We start from the raw sequence: 27,187 nt of genomic DNA on the forward strand, positions 1-27,187 counted from the left end.
CCAGATCCTCAACTGGCTGTGCCAGGCTGGGGCTCCAACCTGCATCCCTGCCCTCCCAAGAGGCCACCAGTCCCCCTGTGCCACAGCAGGAGCTCCACTATTCAGTCTACTTTTTATATGCTTAAAACATTTTATAATAAAGGTAAAATAAAGCAGTCCAATGCAATGATATAAATCTGGTTAAGAACTTCGAAAGGCTCTCCATCTCTCTGAGAAGAGAAACCCAAAGCCGTGAAATGTAGAAGTAATAGCTGGGTTACCTGGGAAGGTGTTTGTGGTAGAGACGCTCAGGGTGGGAATTCTCCCATTAAGCTCTCTCTCCGGGTCCTTTTGTCCTTTGCTGCGTTACTCTTTGCCCTGTCTTCTTCGTCCTTTCTCTCTTTCCCCTGCCCTGCTTTGTACCCTGGGAGACTGACCTCCTGGGATGGATCAAGGTGGGGGCGGGAGTGGGGTGGGGAGAACCTGCTGGCGGCTTCTTATTGGATTTGGCCACTAGGGGGAGACCTGCTGTAAGGAGAGAGAGGATGGGGTGTTTCCACATTCCCTCCCCTTCAGAGTCTGGGCTCCTCCCCTTGTCCCTTCTGGGTGTGTGTGTGTGTGTGTGTGTGTGTTGGTGTGGAGATGGGGGTACAGGCTCCGACAGTCTCAGAATCCCCTGCTCTTCCCTTCATCCAGTTCTCACCCATATAAATGCCCCTTCTTTACAGCTCTGTCCTTGAACAACCTCATTGGAATTCTGCGACCTCCTGGGACCCTCCATCCCTCATCCCTCCTTCTTCTCTTTTCCTGGTCTTCACAGGGGCTGGCCCAGGACTGAGCTTCATCCGGGGGCGTAGTGGGAGTGCATTCCCTCCTCACTCAGGACTGTGCTCTTTCTCAGCAGAACGAGAGGGTCGAGTTCTCAGCCTGCTCCTCCCTTCCTGGGATGCAGCCTTTAACTCCTCTCTCCACCTTTGAACCCCTGGTCCAAGGACTCTGAGTCAATGCCTCCTTAACCCCGAAAGATGTCTCCTCGGAGAGGTCAGGCTCTGACCAGCCATTTGCAGCTTCGTTCAGGGGTGCAGAATTTCCCTGGGAAGCCAGAGCTGAAACGGAGGGCGCTTCTCTGCCCAGGGCCTCCCTTGGGTGTATCTCATCTTCCATGTACCTGAGGGTTCTCTCGTTTTGTGATTTTCTCCATTTCGCCGTTTGTCCTGTCAGGTGGCCGGGTTGTGAGGCTGCCTGGGGCAAGAGGCTTTTTTTGTCTTCCCCAGATGCTTGCAGCCCTCTGGCAATAAACACCCAGTGAACCAGTGAGAGTAGGGGGTGTGTCCTATAACCTTTTCCTAGGGAGCCCGGGAGGGGTGAAGTGGGAGGGGCAGGTGGAGGAACAAAGCTTCTGATTTGGGGGAAATGGCAGAGCCAAGGCTGGGCCTTTTCCAAAGACGTGTGTGTGTGTGTGTGTGTGTGTGTGTGTGTGTGTGTGTGTGTGTGTTTGTGTGTGTGTGTTTGGGATGGGTTGGGAGGTGAGATGGGTCCATGAAGTGGGAGATCTTCACATTCTTGGGCTTCAGGGGAGCAGTGTCGTTGGGGAGCATTGTGAGATAGACCAGTGAGTGGGGACTTAGCTGACATTGTTCCAACACTCTCTTGTGGAAACTCAATTTTGTTCTTAAACCGAATATTACTTAATTTAAATAAATAAATAAATAAATAAAGTGATAACTAAAATGAATAAGAGCTAATTCTTCAGTAAGTCAGTAAGTGCTGAAGTCGCACCACCCTGGGACATTCCCCAGGTGCCCTTTCCTGGCCCAACAGCCCCCTCAGCCTTCCAGGGTCTTCTTCATCTGACCTGACTCCCCTCCTGCCTCCAGATCCCTGGAGCACCCCTGGATCTGGTTCACACCTAGCTGGTGGCCCCTGTTTAGAGCTTGGGTGAGCTTTAAGGGGTGGGGTGGGGGACTGGTGCTTGTGGGTTTGACAGGTGAAGACATCCCTGCAGCAGGTGCCCTCATGTTATTATCGCCCAGCTGTACAGTGAAGAAAGTAAGACTTTCCTGTGAGGGCTCTAATAAAGCAGGTCCTGTTCAGAGTGAGATGGCACTGAGTGAAGGGGGTTCCTGTCGTGGCTCAGTGGGTTAAGAACCCGGCATAGTGTCTCTGAGGATGCAGGGTTCAATCCCTGGCCTCCCTCCCTGGGTTAAGGATCCGATGTTGCTGTGAGCTGCAGTGTAGTTTGCAGATGTGGCTCGGATCCGGTGTGGTGTTTCTGTGGATGTGATGCAGGCTGGTAGCTGCAGCTCTCATTTGACCCCCAGCCCAGGACCTTCCACATGTGTGGCCTTAAAAAAAAAAAGGCATTGTGAGGAAGACTAGAATTAGATAGGTTAAAAAAAAAAAAAAAACAAAGGCACTGTGTGAAGGTGGGCTTGAGTATTTGGGGACAGTGTTTAGAGAGCAGGGCTCAGCCTCAAGGCTTCAGGCTGGAGCTCTGCCTGTGGACACACGTCTCCCTGACAGGAAGGAACAGGGTGGGCCTCCTGGGCCCTGTTAGAATCAGCCTCTCAGGGCTGGTCAGGGCCTTTCCTGCCTTTTCCTGCCCAGGCCTCTGTCCTCTGATTCTCTCAGGGACAGAGGCCAAAGTGCCAGAACTCCAGGACTCCAGGCCTTTCCCATGCCCTGGCACTCAAAGCCCTCTCGCTAGAAGGACTTCCTGCTTAACCCTCGAGCATGGGTGGGCCTGACCTACCTGGGATTGGGAGATGAGGCAATTCTTCCCGGGTTGCTGTCTGGGTCACCCATGGGGGCAGAACGAATACTTACTGCAAATCTGACACGGACGTCTCGGTGACTGAGGAAGGTGCCCAAGACACGCAGGGCAGGTGTGTCCATTCTGGGGTCCTGTCCCTTATATGCCAGGGGAGTGCCGGGAAGGTCCCACGCCTTCCACCCTCCCTCCCTTCCTTCCTTCTCTTTCCTTTCTTCCAGTATCTTCTTTTGTTTCCTTTCCTTTTAATCTTATTGTCTTCTGTTTATTTATCGGTGTAATAAAATTTATTACATTTTCCGTAGGAATGGCCTTCTCCCTGCTCTCACTCCCTTATCTTTTTTTTTTTTTTTTTTTTTTTTTGCTATTTCTTTCAGCAGCTCCCACGACATATGGAGGTTCCCAGGTTAGGGGTCCAATCGGAACTCTAGCCAGTGGCCTACACCAGAGCCACAGCAACGCGGGATCCAAGCTGCGTCTGCAACCAACACCACAGCTCATGGCAAAGCCGGATCCTTAACCCACTGAGCAAGGCCAGGGATCGAACCCGCAACCTTGTGGTTCCTAGTTGGATTTGTTAACCACTGAGCCACAACAGGAACTCCTCACTCCCTTATCTTGGTCCGTCTCAGGGCCTGGGTGGGAGTGATGCCCCCTCCCGTCCCCTGGAATCTCAGACTTTGGAAGCAGAGTACATTGGCTACTTGGGGGGTGGTGAGGTAGGTGCCGTGTGCTCTGCAGCTGACCTCTGGGTGGGCCTGGGAGCACTGACTCCTGGGATTGAGTGAGGGTCCTGAGGGAGTGCCAGAGCCACCTTTGGTTGGATGTTTTAGTTTTGAAAATGAGAGCCTATTCTGGGAGGGACATAAGTGAGGTTCAGAGGAAGGGCATGGCCCCAACCGTGCCCTTGGGGTCCCACCCAGCACATTCCAGTGCAGGGCTTTACCCACCAGCCAAGGTCACTGTGGTGAGAGAAGGAAGAAAAAAAATTTTTTTCTTTTCTTTCTTTCTTTCTTTTTTTCCAGGGCTGCACCTGTGGCATATGGAGGTTCCCAGGCTAGGGGTCAAATTGGAGCTACAGCTGCTGGCCTACACCGTAGCCACAGCCACACAGGGTCCGAGCTGCCTCTGAGACCTACACCTCAGCTCACAGCAACGCTAGATCCTTAACCCACTGAGTGAGGCTGGGGATTGAACCTGCATCCTCATGGATACTAGTGGGATTCATTTCTGCTGTGCCACAACAGAAACCCCAAGAAAAAAAATTTTTTTTTTTTTTGCTTTTTTTAAGGCTGCACCCACCACATATGGAGGTTCCAGGCTCGGGTCAAATCAGAGCTATAGCTACGGCCTACACCACAGCCACAGCAACGCAGGAACTGAGCCACGTCTGTGACCTGCACTACAGCTCATGGCAACACCAGATCCTTAACCCACTGAGTGAGGCTGAGGATCAAACCGCAACCTCATGGTTCCTAGTTGGATTCTTTCCACTGTGCCTCAGTGGGAACTCCCCAAGAAAAAAATTTTAAGTCAAAACCAAACCCATCAGTGTGTGTGTGTGTGTGTGTGTGTGTGTGTATTTAAGTAAGCAAGAAGAAAACACTTTTTAGATTTTTTTTTCTTTCTGGGGTTGCACCTGTAGCATATGGATGTTCCCAGGCTAGAGGTTGAATCAGAGCTGCAGCTGCTGGTCTACACCACAGCCACAGCAATGCCAGATCTGAGCTGCCTCTGGGACCTTCACTGCAGCTTTCGGCATAGGATCCTTAACCCACTGAGTGAGGCCAGGGATTGAACCAGAATCCTCATGGATACTAGCCAGGTTCTTAACCCGCTGAGCCACAGTAGTACCTCATCTTTTAATTTTTCCTGCAGTGGAAGAGAACCCAGAGAACCCTTCACCTTAACAGTGTCAGGATAACAGTGTCAGGTTGGCCCTTTTAAGAAAAAGGGTTTAATCCTTTCTATCGACTGTCACGTTTTAAAAATTATAACTCACTCTACTCTCACATTTGTTTTCTGACTTAAGTATTTATCTGAAATTGTTTCAAAAGTCTGGAGTTCCTGTTGTGATCCTTGTTTCAACGGGATCGGTGGCATCTTGGGAGCACTGGGACACAGGCTTGATCCCCGGGCCAGGCACAGTGGATGAATGATCCAGAGGTGCTGCAGGTGGGGCTTAGGTTGCAACTGCGGCTGGGGTCTGAGCCCTGGCCCAGGCACTCCATACGCCTCAGGGCGGCCAATAATAAGTAAATGAAAAAGTAACTAATAAATAAATAAACAAACAGGACTTGACATAACTAAAAGATGAAAGATATTATATGTGTGGTAAAGAGCAAAGTAAACTATTAACCCCATTAGCATTAGGATGACTTATACTTTGGCGAGTGAACAGTCTTTGTTGTTAAAGCAGCCTGAACACGGCCCTGCCTCCGGGGGAGGGGGTGAAGTTTGCCGTTTCTGTCCATCTTGCCAGTGTGCTCCTGTCCCCTGGAAAGTAATAACCCTGTCCTTTGTCACTGCCAGCCCTCTCTCCCTCCCAGTATGGACTCTAAGGGCGGGTACTCGGGGTGAGATAAGCTTTCTGGCCAGACCTTCTCAGGGCATTTCAGAGTCCAAGGTCCCTTGTTGCTGGTCCTGGAAGCTCCTGCGGCCTGGGCTGGGGCTCTGTCCCTGTGCCATCCCCCAACCCCCATGGGATCATTTCCGTAGTGAGCCCCTGGTGCCGACAGACCCAGGCACCGGGCCGAGTATCAGTCTTGGCTGTGCCACACAGGCCCCACTTCCAAGGTTAGAAAGGAGCCAGCCTGGAGTTCCCACTGTGGCTCAGCTGGTTAAGAACCTGACTAGTATCCATGAAGTTGTGGGTTTGATCCCTGGTCCCGCTCAGTGTGGGTTGAGGATCTGGCATTGCCATGAGCTGTGGTGTTGGTCTGGGATGTGGCTCAGATCTGGCGTTGCTGTAGCTGTGGTGAAGGCAGGCAGCTGCAGCTCCAGTTTGACCCCTAGCCTGGGAACCTCCATATGCTGCAGGTGCGGTCTTAAAAAGAAACAACCAAAAGACACAGAGAACAAAAGACAGCCAGCCTGGAGAGTAGCACTTGTTCCAATTGTGGCTATTGAGTCCCTGCCTCTCTCTGCCCCCTCAGGGTTGTGTCAGCATTCCCAGACCTACCCTCCTTTTGCTGCTCTGATCAGACTGGTTCCTTCTTGATAACGGGGGTGAGTGTCCAGAGGGCAGGGCAGAGTGTGCTTTGTATGCCTTTTGCAAGTTTCAGTTTCAAAGAGCAGAAGGGGCCAGAGAAGGCGGATTCAACCGTTGGGGATCGTTTTGATGGGGGCGCCCATGGTCTGGCCTCTGCAGACCCCCCTGTAACCTGTGCCAGGCTCTGCCACTCTGCTGGGAGCTGCCTGCTTCTCAGCCACGAGGGACTCAGATCTGGAGCTGGAATTAGAGTTTGGGGCTCAGAGCAATTAGCTTCAAGTGCAAAGTCTGAGGGCAGATCTGGGGCCTGCTGGGCTCCCTGAACCTTTTCCTGCTGCTGAGTTGAGAGACGCTTCAGAAGTCCCAGGCTTTCAAAGCAGGTGAGTTGGTTTTGAAGACGCGTGTGGGCCAAGAAGGGAAAGCAGGGAGCAGCTGGCCGGGAGGAGGAGGCTGAGCGAGTGGTGGGGCTGTGGGCCGGGCTGAGTGGGACTGGATAAGCTCTAAGAAGCCCAGGACAACCACAGCGAGGGTCGCACCTTCACTCGTTTATTTTAATGTTGTATCTGCAGCACCGACAGGCCCTGTTCCAATTACAGGTAGTGCCTCTACAAATTTATATTCAAGTGATTCTTGGTTAAAACCTTGGGGCACAGGAATTCCCTTTGTGGCTCTGTGGTTAACAAACCCGACTAGGATCCATGAGGATGGCGGGTTCAATCCCTGGCCTCACTCGGTGGGTTAATGATCCGGCATTGCTGTGAGCTGTGGTGTAGGTCACAGATACAGCTCAAATCTGGCATTGCTATGGCTGTGGTATAGACGGGCAGCTGCAGCTTCGATTGGAACCTTAGCCTGGGAACTGCCGTATACCTCAGGTGCAACCAAAAAATTAAAAACAACAACAACTAAAAAACCCCAAACAACCTTGAGGTGGAGGTGCCTTTCATATCTTTATTTTGCAGATGAGGAAACACACAGAGAAGGTCAAGGAACCTGACTAAGGTCATCACACAGAGAGTGGGCCAGCCCTGGGGAGAAGTCAGCAGTCAGCCCCCAGAATCTGGCCTTCCCAGGACCCTAAGCTGTGTCCTTCTCAACCCTGAACAGTAAGTGTTTGGGGATAGTTTGTCTCTAAGCTCCAAGCTCTAATTCATTTTAGGAGTTCCCGTCATGGCGCAGTGGTTAATGAATCCGACTAGGAACCATGAGGTTGCGGGTTTGGTCCCTGTCCTTGTTCAGTGGGTTAAGGATCCAGCGTTGCCGTGAGCTGTGGTTCAGGTTGCAGACGCAGCTCGGATCCTGCGTTGCTGTGGCTCTGGCGTAGGCTGGTAGCTACAGCTCCAATTAGACCCCTAGCCTGGGAAACTCCATATGCCGCGGGAGTGGCCCAAGAAATGGCAAAAAGACAAAAACAAACAAACAAACAAACAAAAAAACCTCTAATTCATTTTATCTCCTTGGCTGCTGTTTCCACTGGGCATTTCTGCTCCAGTGCAATCTTCTCCAAAGACAGTGAGGATGAGGGTTCGCCTGTTGGTGGGGATTGACCGGACACCTGGGTACCGGGCCACGTCCCTGGTCCCTCGCAGGCAGGGCTGGGTGGGATTAAAATTCAGGGGAACCGAACAAGCAACTCGGGCAGCACAGCTGTGCCTGTGATGGGACCCAGGTTCTCCTTGAGGAGGATGTGCTTGGTCTCAGGCTTCTCAGTGATTCTTGGTCCCCTGGGGGCCACAGAACCACAGCAAGTAGGAGCGGACCTGCCCTTCATGGTGAGGGGCCTGAGTCTGGGCCGGTTGTCCTGGGGGGTCACTGGCAGTTGTGCCTAATGCAGAGATGGGGGATGGTTTCCCCGGGGCCCGGGGTGCTGAGGAAGGAAGTGCCTGGTTTTCTGGGCAGAGCGGGCTGTGCGGCAGGTGGGCTGGGCTGGGAAGGGAAGGAGTGTGCTTTTCCCCAGCCAACCTAGTGGTTGTCTAGCCCCACAGAGGCTTCCCCGGGGTGGGAGGAGCCCAGCTCGGTGCTTTCTTGGGGTCAGGGTGGTGGGGGCCTCACCCTGCAGTGGGGAGGCTGTGGTCCTGCTGGGGACTGTCGCCAGCCCTGGGCCCCGAGCTCTGGGTGGCCCTGCCTCCTGCCTTGTCTCTCTCTCAGCTCGGAGGAAATGGAGGATCTGTCCTGCTGCCCTGTGCTCTGCCGGCTCACCCCGCTGCTGCTCCTCATCCAGCTGCTCACTGGGGGCTCCCTAGGTGAGTGGTCCCCATCCCTCTTGCTGTGTCCTCTGGGGTGGGTGGCTCCCTGGGGGCTGGAGCCGGGCTGGTTCTCTCCATCGCCAGGGGGTGACCATTTTTCTCTGGAAAAATGACGATGCTCCCCAACTATTCATTATAATTAGACATTTAGGAAGAGTCTCTAAGCCATGATATGAGGGTAAGGACCCTGACAGTTGTCACATGAGGGATTTATGCAAGTTAACTGTCAGAAATGTGACAATACCTCTTCCCCCTAGTTTTTACTTCTCAGCTTTAGTGGTATTGAAGCTCTTACTCCTGCATTAATTCATTTCGTTCCCCATATATTTACAGGGTGTGGACTATGTGTCAGGTGCTCTTCTTGAATTCAGCAGACAGAATCCCTGGCTTTATAGACCTTCCAGTCTCACGGGAGGCACCGAGTAGTAAATGTGAGAGCAGGTGTAGGGGACAGTTTGCTGTAAGAGATGGGAGGTGGGGCAGTGAGGCAGGGCAGGCGGGCAGGCAGGGCTGTGGAGGTGGGACGCGGGCAGGCCGCGGTGTTCAGGGAGGCGGTCAGTGAAGACAGTGTGATGGGAACCAAGTCCTGGAGGGGCGGGGTTGGTGAGGCCGTGAGGCTCCCCTTGGGAGGATGGTTTCTTTTTTCCTTTTCTTTTGGCTTTTTAGGGCTGCACCGGCAGCATATGGCGGTTCCCAGGCTAGGGGTCAAATCGGATCTATAGCTGCCGGCCTACACCACGGCCACAGCCATGCAGGATCTGAGCCATGTGTGCAACCTACACCACCGCTCATGGCAACACCAGATCCTTAACCCACTGAGCGAGGCCAGGGATGGAACCCGCAACGTCATGGTTCCTAGTCGGATTTTGTTTCCCCTGAGCCACGACAGGAACTCCCAGGATGATGGTTTCTGCAGGAGAGAGCAGCCAGTGCGAAGCTGCCCGTGTGCCCGGGATGGTCGAGGAACCGTGGAGGCACGTGTGGGCTGCCGCAGAGTGATCGAGAGGGAGAGAAGGAGGAGCTGGGGTCAGAGAGGCCCTGGGGTCACCCCGTCCCCAGAGTGGGCCTGTGGTCCACGGGGCAACCGAGGGGCCATGGCAGAGTAGGGACAAGATTGACAGGTGAGAAGAGCCTGCAGTTGTGGGAGTGGGGAGACCCAGGGGAGACTCCAGGGGAGAGAGGATGGCGGCTCAGGCCACATTTGAGCAGCTGGGGGCGGGGAGAAGTTGGTCTTTAGAGTCCGGTGGGGCTGTCCTGCAGAAGTCATGTCGTGTGCCATCCACCAGGCCTGAGAAAGTCACAGGCTCTGAGAAGGTAGTGTTGGGGTCAATCCTCTTTTTTTTTTTTTTTTTTTTAAAGAAGCGGAGATATGGGCAGTTGTAGGCCATCAGAGTGAAGGCCGGTTTTTAATGGAAATAGTACTTGGGTCTAGTTTTAACTTTTTTCTTTTTTCTTTTTTCGGGCCACACCTGTGGCACATGGACGTTCCCAGGCTAGGGGTCAGATTGGTACAGCAGCTGCCGGCCTACCTCACAGCCACAGCAAAGTAGCATCTGAGCCATGTCTGTGTACACCACAGCTCATGGCAACTCCAGATCCTTAACCCACTGAGCGAGATCAGGGATTGAACACCCATCCTCATGGATACTAGTCGGGTTAGGAACCCGCTGAGCCACAAGGGGAACTGTGGATCTAGTTTTTAGTCCACACATAATTTAGCCAAGGAGATAGATATGAGCACAGACAATAAAGTTGAGGGTGGCAGTGGGGAGTCCCTGGATGTGGCTGAATGATCAGGGAGTTCTGATCCGGGCCCCAGGTGTGCTCTTTGGTCAGGGTTCAGTCTTGTCCAAGAAGGACCAGGATAGAGCTGCGGTTCTCAACGTGTGGTTTCCGGAGCATCAGTATCAGCCTTTCAGGGACCTCTTTAAAAATGCACATCCTTTGGTCTGCCCAGACCATGAGAATAGGAAGTTCTGAGGCTTGGGCCCAGCAGCATGTGTTTCATAAGCCCCCTTGCTGATTCTGCTGCACGCTGACGGTTGCAGCCCCCCGAGTTAGAGTCCTCTGTGAAAAGATGTGACGAAGGAGCACAGATAGATGAGGGATTCTCTTTGTGGTCATCTGTGGGTGACAGCATTGCAGTCAGAAGATCTTGCTCAGATTCAGAATCATCACAGCTCCACCCATCAGGTCAGAGTTCATCTCGTCCAACACCTGTCGCCCGCCTGCCTGGGCCTTCCCACCAGATGGCGTGTGCTCCCTTCGCTCAGTCTGTGTTTCTGTTTCTCACTCCCATGTCTGTGTCCACAGAGGAGTTCTCGGTGCTTGGGCCCTCGGATCCCATCGTGGCAGTGCTCGGTGGGGATGCCGTGCTGTCCTGTCGTGTGTTCCCGGCCATGAATGCCGAGGACATGGAGCTGAGGTGGTTCCGTTCCAAGTTTTCGGAAGCCGTGTTCATCTATCAAAACCGACAGGAACAGAAGGAAGAGCAGTTGGCTGGTTATGCAGGGCGGGCCTCGCTGGTGAGGGACTTCCTCTCCCAGGGGGAGGCTGCTGTGCGCATCGGCCAGGTCCAGGTTTCTGACAATGGGCTGTACACCTGCTTCTTCAGAAAGGGAGTCTTCTATGAAGAGGCCAGTTTGGAGCTGAAGGTGGCAGGTTGGTGACTTGATTTATATTTTTGAGTCCTGGTTTATTGGGCTTGGGAGGAACCTGAGGGACTATGTAAATCAGCCCCTTATGTTATAGATGAGGAGCAGGAGGCCCATCCATTCATTTCATTATTCGATAGAAATTTTGTAGAAATCGTACTCTATGCCACATCCTATTCTGGGCACGAATGATATATCAGCGATCCAAACAAAATTTCCTGCTCTGTGGAGTTTATATTCCTTTTTCGGTCTTTTTAGGGCCTCAGCCACGGCATATGGAGGCTCCCAGGCTGGGGGTGGAATTGGAGCTGTAGCTGCAGGCCTACGCCACAGCCACAGCCATGTGGGATCCGAGCCATGTCTGCGACCTACACCACAGCTTACGGCAACGCTGAATCCTTAACCCACCTGCGAGGCCAGGGATGGAACCTGCGTCCTCATGGATACTGGTCAGATTTGTTTCCTCTGACCCGAGGACAGGTACTCCAGAGTTTATATTCTAGGGGCAATACAAAAATACATAGACACATAGGTTATAGAGGATGTTAGGAGGTCACAAGTACTTAGGATAAAAGTCCAAGTAAAACAGTGAGAGGGGACCAGGATGGAGGTGGGGAGGGCTCCACTCTTACATGTTATATGTCAGTAAGGTTGGGCCTCACTGACAATTTGAGCAGAAGCTCCAAGGAAGTAGGGCTTTAGCCCAATGGATGTTTGTGGGACCAGAGTTCCCAGATGATGAAACACCTGGTGTGAAAGCCTGAGGTAGGAATGTGGCCGGTATGTTCTGAGCACACGAGGAGGCCATCAAGATGAATGAAGGGGAGGGTGGTGACAATAGCGGAATAAAAAGATGTTCCTAGTACAGGGTGCGCAGCGGAGCGGTTGATTAACGCTGCCCGTGGCGATCAGGAAAAGTGCATAAGTAATACGCACTCAAGTGGGTACTGGAGTTCCTCAGACAAGGTTCCAAAGCGCCCTTGAGGTTGATGGACCAGGATGTGAGAAGGCAAGGGTGACATAGAACATGATGAATGTGGTTCTTAGCGGTTAACCAAATAGTCCTTGGGGTCCGGGTGTGCAGGTAGTGGAAGTTGGGGGGAGGCGGAGAGAGGGGGACGGCAGATGCCAGATCCTAGACAGCTTTGCGTGCTGTGCTATGGACTGTTGCTGCAGTGCTGAGGACAGTTTAAGCAGGGCAGTGCCTTGAACATTTTCCCATGCCAGTCCTGGGAGGATGGATGGGAGGTGAGCCAGGGTGGAGGCATGGGGGCAGTTATGAGGTGGATGGAAAGAGGAGTGAGGGTTTGGGGCTATTTTCATGTCAATCCATCGGAGACGGGGCAGAATCAAGTATTCAGTTCTTGAAGGTTGACTTTGCCGTGTATGTGAGGAATCCTGGTGGGGGTGAACCTGTGGATCAGAGGAAGGGGGTTCCGGGGTCGGGCTGTCCATTGATCCACTGTTGGTGGTGATTTAGAAAGAGGGCCAGTGGGTGTGGAAGCAGATGCCCTTGGAGAGTGTGTGAAGAGAGCAGAGTCAAGGCTCAATGGATCTTGGGACCACCTTCCTCCTCCTGTCTACCCTGGGTGGCAGCCTTTCCACCTGCACTACTGGGGAGAAGGGCCCCAGCCCAGGAACTCCTGTAGTTCCCGCTGCTCCTTCCTTCTGTTCCCCGAGGCAGGGCCGCTGTCTTGCTCCCTGCAGGGAGGAGCCTGGCCCCACACCCGAGCTCCCTGATGCAAGGAGAATGACCCCCCAGTGGTGTGTACATGCAGCTACTGCTGGGGTCCCCAGGACTCAGGCGGCTGCCCTGGGCTCCACATCTTCCCTCCTGCAGGTGTGGGCTCTGCCCCTGAGGTGCGCATCACAGGGCCCGAGGAGGACGGGATCCGCGTGCTGTGCACGGCCTCGGGGTGGTTCCCGAAGCCCCAGGTGCAGTGGAGGGACGGGAGCGGAGAGAAGTTCCTGGCATTCTCCGAGGCCCACACCCAGGACGCGGAGGGGCTGTTCAGCGTGGAGGCCGCCCTGGTGGTGCGAGACCGCTCCGTGGGCAACGTGACCTGCTCTGTCCTCAACCCTGTCCTGGGCCAGGAGAAGGCCATGGCCATTTTCATTCCAGGTCAGTGCTGCTGCCCGCTCCCAGCAGGGCCACAGGAGGGGCCGGGCCTTCCTGAGTGTACCGGGCTGGGCTGCCCTGGGCCGTGGCCCTGATGGGGTCTCTGGCTGGGCTGTAGAGCCCTTCTTCCCCCAGGCCTCTCCCTGGAAGGTGGCTTTCTTGGTGAGCCTGACTGTGCTGATGCTCCTCGTCCTTGGGGCTGGATGTTACATCAGGAGAGAACATTCCATCAAGTTGCGGGAGATGGAAGAAAAGAGGCATCTGTGGCAGGCTAAGGAGGAGGCCCGGCAGACAAAGGAGAAGGCGCTACAGGACAGAGGTGAGGCTGGACAGCAGCCAAGGCTGGCGAGGGTGGCAGCCTGTGCTAGAGGGACAGGAAGACCACAGGGCCGAGTCCAGGGCTCCAGGGAAATCCAGGGCCCTTGGCCCAGGGCAGGTGTCTGGGGAGATCCGGGGAGCCGTGGAGGCTCGGATGGGTGGAGTTGGAACTTCACCCAGGTTACATACCGAGTGGTGTTTTGTTGTTGCTGTTGTTTTGGCCATGCCTGTGGCATGCAGACGTTTCCAGGCCAGGGACTGCACCCGCACCTCAGCAGCAACTCGAGCTGCTGCAGTGACAGCACTGGATCCTTAACTTGCTGAGCTACCAGAGAACTCCCAGAGAGGTTGTTTTTTTGTGGATTCGTTTCTTAGGGATGGGAACTCATTTTTTTTTTTTTTCACTTTCTTTCAGCTGAACTCCAGGCACAGCTCAGTAAGTTCTGCTTTTCCTTCTGCGCTCTGTGCATCCCCTTTGAAGGAGACTTTCTGGTTCTTAGCTCACCTGTTTCCTGTGTGTTCCTTTCAGACTGGAGGAAAGACGTGTACCTGGCTGGTGAGTGAGTCTCCAGATGGCCCTGGGTTTCCTGTCCTACCTGTGCCAAGGCGTCCCCCTCTTTGTGTCTGTCTAGACACCCACACACTTCCCTGGGGTGGAAGTGGAGGCTGGGGAAGGCAGAACCCAGCACCACGGGCTCTCCTGGATCTGGGCTGCTGTTTCCCACCCAGTGCTTGGGAGCCTGGATGTGACGGTGACTCCCGGGTCCGCATGCATGTTGGGTCTTGTTCCAACTCTGACGGACCCACCTTCTTGATAGTTTTCTAGCCTTGTGTGCATCTGGTTTTCAGCCAGCACCTGGAAGCCAGAAGCCAGCTTCTCTGAGACTTCAGTCTTCAAGGGGCTCTCTACATAAAGAGGGCGATTACGTTTAGGAGCGCCCCCTCCTGCCCGTAGCCCAAAAGCCCATCCAGGGAGAGTCTGTTTTCTCCCGTTCCTGAGGGTGAGGATTGAAGAGTGCTGGAGGGGCTGACCGGGCTGACCATACATGGGGAGGCCGTGGGATGGGCGTTGATTCCCCAGAATAGTCTCTTCTTTCTCCCACGAAATCGAATGAGCCACTTTTAGCCCAGAGCTCACCTCACCTCTCTGTCCTTACGTAATTCCCAGTTCAAGTTATTTCCCAAATGTATCTTTGCCAGAACAAGGCTAGATAAGAGAATTCTTTCTTAAAATAATGGAGTCATTTATGTTTTCTCCCTTTGGATCCTTTGTGGCAAAAGCGAATGCAGATAGCATCAGAATTTTTGAGGTTTATGAGGCACAGAGCAGCTAAGTGACTTGCCAAGTGTCCCACGGGGCAGTGGGACAGTGGTGGCCCTCAGTCTGTAATGCTGGCCTCCCGATTGTGGTCTAGGGAAGTTCCCAGAACACCTGGTGTCTGTACGTGGCAGGAGTCCCCTCCCCTCTGGCCTCTTCCCCACTGGCATAGCCTCCCTGCAGAGCAGGCTGCTGTGGCTGAGGTCTCACCAGGGTGTGTTCCCTTTCAGGCTGGAAGAAGGCCCAGCTGTATGCAGGTAAGTGGCTGTGAGTTCCTGGGGCCTCCACTCCCCAGGCTGGACTCTGCCCCCTTCTCCACCAGGGTGGGGTGGGTGTTCCTGGTCTCCCTGCCACTTTTGTAGCCTCCATCTGGAGACTGCAGGGCCTCCTCCTTGGGAACCCACCTCTGCCTCCATTCTGGCCCATCCTCCACTGTTAGGGTGAGCGACCGCCTCCCGAAGCACCTGATCCAGTGGGGCTTCTCGCTGGTGCAGTGACAGTGGGGAGGGGCATTGTGAGGAGGGCAGGCAGCAGGGAACGACTGTGTGGATCAGGACTCACCGACCTCCAGAAGATTTCGGGGATGGTGCTCGCCTGCTTAGGACTCGGGTCTTCCCAAGGGGACCCTGGGCTCTTGATCCCTCTTGCTCTCAAGTTCCTCCACTTTTTGGGTCTGGTTTTGGTGTTCCCATTTCTTCTTGGTCCTCTGGGATATTGGCCCTCTCTCTGCTTCCTCATGTCCAGGCTGAGTTTCTTCCTGCAAGCCTCCTGGGTTGCTGAGAAAGTAAGTTTCTCTAGAGCAGGTATCCTGAGTGTGTGGTCCAGAACCTCTGGGATGTTTATGGACTCCTGGGGTGAGGGTCTGTGAAAGATCGGAAATTATATGTCATCTCCTGTGTATATGTTTGTGTGACAGGAGCAAAGACAGAACAACCGTCATCTCTCCATTTCAGAGAATTCTGTGTTTGCTAATGGGCTTCTTAGGGGCAGCGTGTGAAGACTGGGCAAAAAGAAACGTAGAGGAGTCAACATTGTTTTCCCCAGAAAGGGTGAGGCGCAAACCAGGGAAGACAGACCAGGAGGAGGAAGAGAGGAGGCGATGAGGAGGAAGTCAGGGGTCTGAGATGTGTCTTACAGAGATTCGGGGTGGCTTGAAGTGGTGGAAGAGAAACCGCAAGAAAAAGCCATGGTGGATGGAGTTAGGGAGCACCCAGAGGGTGTGCAAGTTATCTGGATGCGGGAAGTGTAATCAACTCCTTGATATCTCTTTGAGAAATTTCAGTGCAGACACAGTTATTTTTAAACCATTTTGCAATAACCTTTTTTTTTTTGGTCTTTTTATAATGATTTTAATTTTTTCCATTATAGCTGATTTACTGTGTTCTGCCAAATTTCTACTGCACAGCAAGGTGACCCAGTCACACATACATGTATACATTCTTTTTCTTGCATTATCATGCTGCATCACAAGTGACCAGATGTAGTTCCCAGGGCTGTACAGCAGGATCTCATTTCTTACGCATTCCAAAGGCAATAGTTTGCATCTATTAACCTCATAATCCCAGTCCCTCCCAGTCCCTCCCCTCTCCCTCTTGGCAACCCCAAGTCTGTTGTCCATGTCCATAGTTTTCTTTTCTGTGGAAAGATTCATTTGTGCCATATATGAGATTCCAGATATAAGTGAAATCATGTGGTAGTTGTCTTTCTCTTTCTGATTTACTTCCCTGAGTATGAGAGTCTCTATTTCCATCATGTTGCTGCAAATGGCATTATTTTGTTCTTTTTTATGGCTGAGTAGTATTCCATTGTGTATATATACACTATATCTTCTTAGTCCCGTCATCGGTGGATGGTCATTTAGGTTGTTTCCACGCCTTGGCTATTGTGACTAGTGCTGCAGTGAACATGCAGGTGCATGTGTCTTTTTCAAGGCAAGTTTTGTCTGGATATATGCCCAAGAGTGGGATTGCTGGGTCATGTGGTAGTTCTATGTATAGTTTTCCAAGGTCCCTCCGTACTGTTTTTGGTAGTGGTTGTACCAATTTACATCCCCACCAACAGGGCAGGAGGGTTGCAATAACCATTTAACTGATTTTGCCTCTGATAATGAGACCATCCCCACCTTCGTGTAGTGGTTGGGGCAGGAGTGTGGTCTGGTGTGTCCCAGGGCAGTGTAGGCTTGTCCAGAGGACCTTCCGCTGTGGGGTGAGTTAAAACTCTGTACCCTTTGAGCCTGTGTCACATACCTTCTTCCTGCTTAGAATGTTATTGTTTAATAATATAGACTGTGAGAGACAGAGAGGGATAAACCAAGGGGTGAAAAGCCTGGTACTGGATTTGAGAGGGGGTGAGGGTCGCACCTTAGGGTTTCTTACTGATGATCTTGAGGATTTCCATATTAAGCATGAGGATCAGATAGTTTTCTTTTACCATCTCCCCTTACCTGTTACATTACAGAGCATATGCTTTCATGTATACCTTGTCTGCCCTTGTATTTTGTAAGGAGAAACCCCAGTACGCTAGAATCAACTCTTTCCTATTGACAGGTTCATAGAATGAGGGGGACAAATATCTCATCTCTTTTTACTCATAATATTGGAAAGGCAGGAATTCCCTTGTGGTGCAGTGGGTTAGGGATCCAGCATTGTCCCTGCAGCGGCTCAGGTCCCTGCTGTGGCAGGGATTTAATCCTTGGCCCAGGTGAGGGCAAAAAACATGGAGAAACCGTTTGTCCTTTAGTGATTTGCTGTGGAAATTAAGTGAAGAATTGTATCCCACTCAAGATATTGTGGAATCTCACAATTAAATGCCCACTCTCTTTTCTCCTCCTTCCCCTTCTACTTCTTTCATAATCTCTCTCATTTGTGATAGAGAAATTTATAGCTGGGTATTAAGTAGCGTCTTTGTGAAGAACGAGTAAATTAAAGTTAAGTTTTTCCTCAAAGGGTCTCATGGTCCATGTTATGTGATCTTATTTCCATCAAGCAAATCAGCAGCAATGGAAAGGCCAGCTTCTGCATGACCTTTCATTAAGTGGGAATGGTCGTAACGAATTTACACCCTAATGTGCAGGACAATACCATTTACTTATTTCTATAAATGTTCTAATTTTATTCCCAATTGTCCACTCTGGTGGAGGCAACAGTGCTATAAGTGCGGGCCTTTCAGGGTGCCATGACTTATATAAGCCTTGCTTTGCTTCCTTTCTTCTTCCCAAAAGCGAGTATGGAGGTTGGAAGAGATTCTGTGGCCTTGGGTCAGTGAGGGAAAAGGGTGCTATGCTCTCCTCCTAGTCGTATCGGGTCATCACCCTGGGGAGACTAGCCTGATCTGGTTCTTTTTAATTGAATTTTTCTTTTATTTTAGCTTTGCATGCTTTAGTGATGAATCCTTCAGAAAAAAGAACCACTCTTTAGGAGTTAGAATTACTACTATTTTTATTATTGTACATTTCCTAAGGAGATGGGAAGCTACTTTTGTTTCTGACTGTCAGAATTTTATGAATTGCCAGTTTGAAATATTCTGGGGAAAATAATGTCCCAAATTCAGCAATGTACCTCATATATATATATATATGTATATGTATGTTTATATATATGTATTTTTTTGTAATTTTATTTGTTTATTTATTTATGTTTTTATTAAAATATAGTTGATTTACAATTTTTCTTCAATCTATGTTACATGGTGAAGTGATCCAGTCCCACTCATTTCCCTGTGCTGTACAGTAGGATCCCATTGCCCATCCATTCCAAATATAACAGTTTGCATCCAATCCCCCACCGCAAATGTCCAACCATTCCACTCCCTCCCACTTCCCACCTGTGAACCCCAAGTCTGCTCTCCTTGGCCATGATCTGCTTCTGGTGTTTTTTTGTTTTTTTTTTTTTTAGTAGGATATCAGTTCCATATTTTAGATCCCACAAATAAGTGGTATCATATGGTATCTGTCTTTTTCTTTCTTGCTTTGGAACTAGAGATTCTGAAGTAAGCCAGGAAGAAAAAGACTGATGTGGTTCTTAAGATCCCTGGTTTGGGGTCTGCTGAGGAGCGGCAGGTCCTGTGTAGCTATTTGGGCACTGTTGTTTCCTCTCTACCCTTGACCCCATCTCAGAGTCCTTAATCACACCTGTAAAGTTCCCTTTGCCACAACATATGCACATGTTCTGTGGTTTGGGACACGGACATCTTTAGGGGCCTCCACAGCGAGGGTCTCCTGGAAGCTTACAATCTTTCTGGGCAATTATAAGGGGATGCAGATGACCAGATTGAATATTTGGGGTTCTCCCTTACATTTAGGGATGTTTTTGCTCCACTGCCCTGTGAAAAGGGGAAGAGAATTCACTGGTGCCTTTCCTCTCACCGAATGTATGTCTTCCCTTGAAAAATCTCTCTCCTTTCCTTGAAATCTCTCCGTTGCTTCCTAACTGGGTAGGTTTTCACTGATGTTGCATCTTGAATTCTCTGCACTAATGGTTCATAGTCATCCTCTGAGTTAAATCAGTCAAGTTGTGTTCTCTCAACTGCTGGCCTAGTGGTAACCTGCACATTTAGCTCAATTAGTTTTTGATCATTCAATGGACGCCTTGGAAATTTTGACCTCTTCAGTTCTTTAAAATCCTGGCTTTCAGGATGGATCTGTGGCTAGGGACTTGAGAAAGCATTATTTTGCAGTGAAATCTGGGCAGTAACCTTTATGTTCAAACTGATATCAAGCCTCTTAATTGTTCAGTATTAAAGTCTAAAGCTAAAGGCTTAGCTTTCATGAGAGGCAGCAGTATGATGGTTGTGTGTGTGTGTGTGTGTGTGTGTGTGTGTGTGTGAGAGAAAAGAAATCCGAATCAGTTGAATGTTTCCAAAATCTTTTCCCCCATAACTCTCCTGTTTGTATGTTTCAGAAGACTAAGCAGAAGACTGATATGTGTAGTCTCTGCAAATCCCTGAGGTGAAACCTGTGGTTCTCTTGTAGATTGGAGGACGGAGAAGTTCCAGCCCCGTGAGTGACTTTGTGCTCATTCTGGGTGTTCCTGCTGCAGCCCCCCGTGGCCTCTCCTTCAGTTCTCAGTGGTGATATGGAGGCTGGCACCATCAACGGTGGTGGGGTGGGGTGTGGGTCATAGTCACACAATTGGGGCTGGAGGGTGTGGCTGATGTTGGCTGCTAAAGCCATTCTTCAGCTTTTGGAGACTGGGCTGGTCCTCACGGGTCTTGTGACATATTTAAACCTAAAATTGGTTTTGTGGTTCCTTTTATTTTGGCCTTTTAGGGCCACATTTGTGGCATCTGGAAGTTCCCAGGGTGGGGGTTAAATTGGAGCCTCAGCTGCTGGCCTAAGCCACAGCCAAGCCATGTCTGGAACCTACATCACAGCTCATGACAATGCCGTCCTTATTCCACTGAGCAAGTCCAGGGATTGAACCTGCATCCTCATGGATACTAGTCAGGTTTGTAACCTGCTGAGCCACAACAGGTACTCATTTTTTTTGGTACTTTTTGCTTGGAGGCCATGGGCTTGAATCACATGTTTCTAATCTCGGGGGGCTTAGCCTTCCCCCCACACAGCTGAGAGTCAGGGATGGGCGTGGTTGTGTGTTCTTGTTATGGGGCAGGGGAGGGCCTTGCATGATGCAGCTTTCTCTGCAGGGCCTGTCACTCTGGATCCAGGATCTGCCGCTTCAAGCCTTGTAGTCACCCATGAAAAGACGAGCGTGACCAGGAAGAACACTGGTGTGAACCCAGGAGACATGGACAGTGTGTTGGGCTTTGAGGACATCTCATCAGGGCGCTGGTACTGGGAGGTGGAGATCAAGGATGGAGATGGATGCGAGTGGGCTCTGGGGGTCTGTAGGAAAGATGTGAAACGGGAAGGTTGGTGTAGAGAATCCCCAGAAAAGGGGTTCTGGCTTGTGGGGAAGTTTAGTGATAAATATTTTGTCTATACTGCACAATACACTGAGCTATCCCTTCACCAGGTTCTCCACAGGGTGGGGGTGTTCCTAGACCACGAGGAAGGGGATGTCTCCTTCTATAACATGACTGATGGCTCCCACATCTTCTCCTTCACTGGGGTTTCCTTCTCTGGGGCTCTCTGTCCCTACTTCAAACTTAGGGCAGGAGATGTGTCTCTGACCATCTGCTCCAAGGTGGGAGGGTCTGAGGGGCTCCCTGTGCCCCTTAATGATTCTTGCCTGGAGGAGCCTGTGAGCCTCCCAGGGGAGGAGATCAGCTCAGGCTCTGGTGCTGATGCTCCCCCAGGGGCTGAGTCTCCATTACTCCCCTGCAACCCCGAGGCTGTGTCCCCATAGGTCCCATCACTGTCCCAGACCCCTCGCTGTGGCTCTTCCTGGAGCTGCAGACTCCAGGTGACAAAGGCCTCTGAGGTGAGTTCTGGATGGCTGGAGTCTTGGCTTCTTGATCTGGAAGCAGATTCCTGGGTGTGTGTTTATGAGAATAGTCAGTTCGTGCTTTATGCTCAGCCAGCAGATTATAAAAGTTGACTCTTTGAGCTGGTTTGGGGATCGGCAACATCTGACTGTGGGAAGTTGTATTTCTTTTGGTAATGAAAAATATGTCATTTGGACATGAAAGGTGATGAGGGCTTGAACCACTCAGCAGAAGAAAATGGAGTTCACTTGTTCTAATTTGAGTTTTTGCAGAAGAACCCAGAGGATACTGGTTGGTCCCCAGCTCTATGCTGAGGGATCTGAACTGTCACATCAGGAAAGCCGGCCATCCAGAATTTTCCAGGGAAATGTGTGGCTGATGGACTTTCAAGAAGTCTAATATTTTATGTATTTCTTATTCTGAGATGGAGAAAACACCCACATGTCCCAAAGAACAGTAAATTTCTGTAACCTGTGAAGAATTTGTGTTGTGCTCATTTCAGGAAGTAAGGAAAAGGATCTGGGTTTTAAATATCTGTCAACAGCAGGTGCAAAAAAGAGAATTGCTATCTGAATTAAGAGTAAATGAAGAAGAGACTTTGCAGAGGCAGTGTGAATTGCAGAAAACTTGAAGCACAGCACAGAGCCAGTTATCAATGTGTCGCCTCTCAGTTCTTCTAAGTCCAGTGGTAAAGGTTAGTGGAAAACCTTAGCAAACCAAAGGAAACAGGACTACTGAGGACTCAGACCTTTGGGAATGAGGACGTGGTCACTGCACCAGGTGGAGAACTCTGACCTGTGGGTCTGGGTGCGAAGACAGGGAATGGGAAGTGGAGGAGGCAGTCATGGACGTTGACTCTGATTTGCGATCCATTCCAGAAAGAGGATGTTGATAGCTTTGCTTATTTTCTCTGTCTTAATGTGTGTGTGTTGTTTGTATTTACTATCCATTTTCTCCCTCTTTCTTCTTCTTTTAGAAGAAAGATGACTTTCTTTCAAGTTGTTAGACTTTTATTCAAGTTGCTGGAGGTTATGTGTATTATGCTATAGTCTTCAGGTCACAGAATAGTCAAGGACATTGGGACTGCATTTGAGGAGTAAATAGGAGAGTGGCATTGGATGCATTATCTGGGACTGTCTGTCTCCTCATTTTGGGCAAGGGGCAAGAACTTCATTTGTATGGGTAGCTCTGTCTTGGTGGGTGAGAAGGCAGGGTTGTGGTGTGGTGTTAGTGGAAGTGCAAATGTGTGTAAAATGGTGTGTGTGGAAGCTGAGTGACCCAAGGTGTGGACTGTGCTTATTATCGGGTGTCTTGCCTCTTGGTCCCAAAGTCACCCTGTATTTGCCCTGCTTTGTGATACCGGAGCTGAACCCCAAACCTCTTGGTTCTGCCTGGCATGGTGTCAGTCTCTGGAAGGGACCCTGTACCCCATAGCAGAGGATGGGCTTCTCTTGCCGGTCTGGAGCTTTTCTTTTGATCCTATGATGTGATAGTGTCCTGCAGTTCACTATCTGTCACTTTTGCTGAATGTGCCTGGCATTGCAGCAGGCTGTCCCAGAGGCTTGCTTTCCATGGAATCTTTTTGTTTCTTCTTTCTTCTTTCCTTTCTCCCTTCCCTTCCCTTCTTTCCTTCTTTCCTTCTTCCTTCTTTCTTTCTTTCTTTCTTTCTTTCTTTCTTTCTTTCTTTCTTTCTTTCTTTCTTTCTTTCTTTCTTTCTTTCTTCTTTCTTTCTTTCTTTCCTTTTTAGGGCCACATTAGGGGCACATGGAGCTTTCCAGGCTAGGGGTCCAATCAGAGCTGTAGCTGCTGCCCTACACCACAGCCACAGCAACTCAGAGCCGCATCTGCAACCCACACCACAGCTTACGCCAGTGCCAGATCCTTGGCCCACTGAGCAAGGCCAGGGATCAAACCTGCATCCTCATGGATGCTCGTCATATTTGTTAATGGCTGAGCCGTGACAGGACCTCCCTTCCCAGGGAATCTTTCAGAGCTCCAGTGGGACGTTTCCTGCCCATCAGCTTGGCCTGTGGCTCGTTGGTGACCTTCTTCACCTGCCAGGAGACCACAATCCCCCTTTCCCCATAAGCTCTGAATGAAGTTTCTTTCCCAAATGTCTGTCTTCCTTGGGTTTCTGCCTGTGCCCTAGAGGGAGTCTGCTCCCCATAGCTGCTATTTCTGGCTTTCTTTTCTGCTTTGTGAGTTAACTTTTGCTAGTTTATAGTTCTTTATCTCAGTTTATCTCGTTCAGCTGACTGATGTGGTTTCTGTCTCCTGACTGGACTCTGACTGATGCAAACATCTGAACTGCAGTGTGGCTTGGAGGATGACACTGCACGGCCCCCACTGCACATTTATTTTTTCTTGAAAATGTGTATCAACTTTTATTTTTATTTTTTTCTTACTCAATGAATTTATTACATTTGTAGCTGTACAATGATCATCACAATCCAATTTTATAGGATTTCCATCCCACAACCCCAGAGCATCCCCCTACCCCCAGACTGTCTCCTTTGGAGACCAGAAGTTTTTCAAAGTCTGTGAGTCAGTATCTGTTCTGCAAAGAAGTTCATTCTGTCCTTTTTTCAGATTCCACAGAGGCATTGACAAATTTATCAAAATTGTTCCTCCCGGAATAAGTCAAACGAATATACTCTTGGGGTCCTTGTGTGGATGTAAGCATTCTGTATGTTAATATATCTTCAGTTATATTTATCCCTCCTTCCATTTATTTTGAACCTTCCTGACACTATACTACTTTTGGACAAGCTATGGGCATATTTCCTTTGATGCAGTGTGAAAAGGAAGATATTCATATGCTGTGAATTATCCACACAACAGGGAAGTAATCTTTAGACACGTGGACCAGCTGTCTAAGTAATTCCAGAAGGAATGATTAAAGTCTTCAGTGTGGTAGAGCTTTGTCGGAATTGACTGACGTTAAGTGTTGTGGCTGTGTACGTTTCGTGCTGTTTCCTTGAAGTTTTATTGGTCAAATTTGCAGATGCTTTTCTGTACCTTTTATTATTGTTTAGGAAAACATTCAATTATACAGAAAGTACTACTCACTCTCTGGTTGTATTTGCTATTCAAAAAACCCCACATCTTTTATTTATTTGTTCTTATTCTCATTATTATTTTTTTGGGCTGTGCCCGCAGCATGCGGAAGTTCCTGGGTAGGGATCTAACCCGTGCTACAGCTATAACCAGAGCCACAGCAGTGAGAATGCTGGATCCTCAACTTCTGGAGCCACAAGCGAACTCCAAAAAAATGCGTCTTTTAGTACCTCCTCAACTATTATCCAAGCAGTTGTTTCCTGTATTGCTAAGAAACATCGTTCAAGGCCCAGGAATAGGTGAAACGTTGGGAGTCATTTCTTTTTTGTGTCATCCTAGGGCATTAAGACTCATACAAACCTTTGTTATTATCTAGGGGAGAACATCAGTGTTGCCTTTGGCTTTCAAGTTTAACCATTGGCTCCTTTCCTGTGATGTATAGTTGTCTGTTCAGCAGAGAAGATCACTCTAAATGTTACAGTGTAATTGTCCATTAACCACTTGCCCCTCCTCAACTTGGAATACTTATTTCAAACTGCCTTTTCTGGTGGATGATCAATGCCACGTTTTCAAAATGCTGTCTGAACCTAACTTTACATTGTACCAATGCCATGATTGATTAATTCATTGAATAAATTCGTAGATTTATACATGGTCGAGAGACATGTTTATGACTTTGTGGAAATTTTACAATACCTTTTACTTTAAAAAACATGGGTTTTATTAAAAAAACTATTAAATTTAAGTATAGAATTTTTTATACTTGGTAAAAGATGAATACATTATGAAAATCCCATGTGGGGCGTTCTCGTCATGGCTCAGCAGTAATGAACACAACTAGTATCCATTAGGACTCAGGTTTGATCCCTCGTCTCGCTCAAGCTGGTTAAAAATCTGGTATTGCCTTGGGCTGTGGAGTAGGTCGCAGACGTGGCAGCTACAGCTTCAACTGGATCCCTAGCCTGGAGACTTCCATATGCTGCAACTTTGGCCTTAAAAAGAAAAAAAAAAAAAAAACCCGATGTGATAAGTGTAGAAAATAGGAGGTAATGAAATGAAATATGGGTTATAACTTAGTAACTTCCCCCCGCAGATTGGAAGAGAAGCCTGCAGAGAGGATAATACTTTTCCTGGATTACCCAAAAGTGTTGGGGTTTAGATCTTTATCTGAAATAGAAAGCTGCTTATACTCGTGGATCCCTTTCTCATTTTATTAGCTTGCTCATCCATACAGCTGAGTACCCTCCACCATCCATTTAATCAACAAGTCCTTGGCCAGCATTTCCACTGCCTCGATCTGTGAAATTTGACGGTTGTCCCTCACCTTCTACACTCATCTTTCTTTTTTTCTTTTTTCTTTTTGTGGTTTGTCTTTTGAGGGCCACACCCACGGCATATGGAGGGTGCCAGGCTAGGGGTCTCATCAGAGCTGTAGCTGCTGGCCTACACCACAGCCACAGGAATGCCAGATCCTTAACCCACTGAGGGAGGCCAGGGATCGAACCTGCAACCTCATGGTTACTTGTTGGGTTTGTTAACCACTGAGCCACAACGGGAACTCCCTACACTCATCTTTCTGACTCTGGTCTCGGGAGGGTGTCTGTGATGGAGTGTGGAATTTAGCCAGGGGGACAGGAGCCCCCAGAAGGAAGGTCAGGGGAGGTTTGGGAGAGTCAGGGTGTTTCCTCCTGAGGCCTCCTCCCCAAATGGCTTTTGTTTCCCCTCATTGGGACCCCCGTGTCCTCCCACCACACAAAATTTTGTGGAGAAGATTCCATGTCGCTTGGGTTAGTCCTAGACGAGACATCTTTCCCTGGGCACTGGGGGAGTTCTCTGGCTTAGCTTTCACTTCCACTGGTTCCATCTTCTTGATTCTCTTCTTTCTTTCTTTTCCTTCCCCTAATTTCCAACCCCTCTTGTACCACATGGCCTTTCCAATGAGGGTGGAGTGATGCTGTACTAATCCTGGGGTGATCAAGATGATCACCCATGTTCCAGCTAAAACCATCGTCTCAGGTACCACCAGAGGTGTGAATCCCACATTTGGGAATGACCGGGAATGCTGCCACTCAGCACTTTACAAAGCTCCTCTGAGAGGAGCACTGTGATAAAGGGCACACGACCCATCTGATCCTCTGTGCACCTAAGCCTGATTAGGCCAGGCTAGCAGAAAGCTAGGGCCCCTGCCACTTCCTCTCATTCTGTCTGAAGACTGCTCCTGCAGTGTGCATCAGGCACAAAGGATGACCTGACTGAGCTTGCTGCTGGGCTTAGTGTAGGGATTTCCAAAGGTACCTTTCTCGATCTGTTAAGTGGTGTGTCTCTTTCTGAGGAGCCACTAGGGTAAGGTCTCTTTGGCCTCAGTGTTAGGAAGAAGTGGTATAATACGATAGGAATTTAAAGAAGTTCAACTATAAATTTTCTGCAGAAGAACAAAGAACCAAGCCAAACAAGGCGGCAATGTAAATAGAAAACAGTTTCACTTGACTGAGGAGCTGACAGTATTGAATATTGTTCCCCGTGCTCCACAGTAGTCCCTGTTTATTTTATACACGGTACTGTGTATATGTTAATCCCAAACTCCTAATTTACCCTCCCCCCATCCGGTCTGGTAACCGTAAATTGTTTTCTATGTCAGTGAGTCAGTTTCTGTTTTGTAAGTTCACTTGTATCATATTTTTGAGAGTCCACAGATAAAGGACACCATATGATTATTTCACATTTTCATTATTTTTAATTTTCCTGATTTCCTCTCTTCAGTTTAATTTTATATTGTTTTGAAAACACTTTTTTTTTTTTCTTTTTAGGGCTGAATCTGCGGCATATGGGAAGTTCCTGGGCTAGAGGTTGAATTGGAGCTGTATCTGCTGGCCTAAGCCACAGCCACAGCAATGCCAGATCAGAGTTGCATCTGTGACCTATGCTGTAGCTCACGGCAACACCGGATCTTTAACCCACTGAGCAAGGCCAGGATTGAATCCACATCCTCATGGACACTATGTCAAGTTCTTAACCTGCTGAGCCTCAGCGGGAACTCCAGCCACAATGGGAATTCCTGAAAACATTTTTAATGAGCTATTCATAATTGTTATTTAGAATAAGGTAGCAATAAATCAATGTGTAGACATACA

General features: G+C 49.7%; 1 protein-coding gene across 13 annotated transcripts; it reads left to right on the top strand.

Annotated features, from left to right (window-relative positions):
- LOC100512174 (butyrophilin-like protein 1) lies at positions 5,799 to 24,710 on the top strand. Of its 13 annotated transcripts, none has more exons than XR_002345622.1 (12): positions 5,799 to 6,340; positions 6,923 to 7,066; positions 8,109 to 8,203; positions 10,520 to 10,867; positions 12,701 to 12,982; positions 13,098 to 13,298; positions 13,713 to 13,733; positions 13,827 to 13,853; positions 14,147 to 14,298; positions 14,846 to 14,872; positions 15,360 to 15,399; positions 19,585 to 20,538. XR_002345622.1 is itself a non-coding variant. In XM_021098465.1 (11 exons), the coding sequence occupies exons 3-10, from the start codon at positions 8,119 to 8,121 to the stop codon at positions 15,362 to 15,364; spliced, it is 996 nt and encodes a 331-aa protein (XP_020954124.1). In that variant the 5' UTR covers positions 5,801 to 6,340; positions 6,923 to 7,066; positions 8,109 to 8,118; the 3' UTR covers positions 15,365 to 15,399; positions 19,514 to 20,538. The 13 variants fall into 13 exon arrangements, 7 of the variants coding, with proteins under 7 accessions (XP_013833128.2, XP_020954124.1, XP_020954126.1 ...); XR_002345623.1 differs by lacking the exon at positions 15,360 to 15,399 and having other exon boundaries at positions 19,585 to 19,611; positions 20,259 to 20,321; XR_002345621.1 differs by lacking the exon at positions 15,360 to 15,399.

The sequence above is a fragment of the Sus scrofa genome, chromosome 7, assembly GCF_000003025.6.
Source record: "Sus scrofa isolate TJ Tabasco breed Duroc chromosome 7, Sscrofa11.1, whole genome shotgun sequence".
Taxonomy (NCBI): domain Eukaryota; kingdom Metazoa; phylum Chordata; class Mammalia; order Artiodactyla; family Suidae; genus Sus; species Sus scrofa.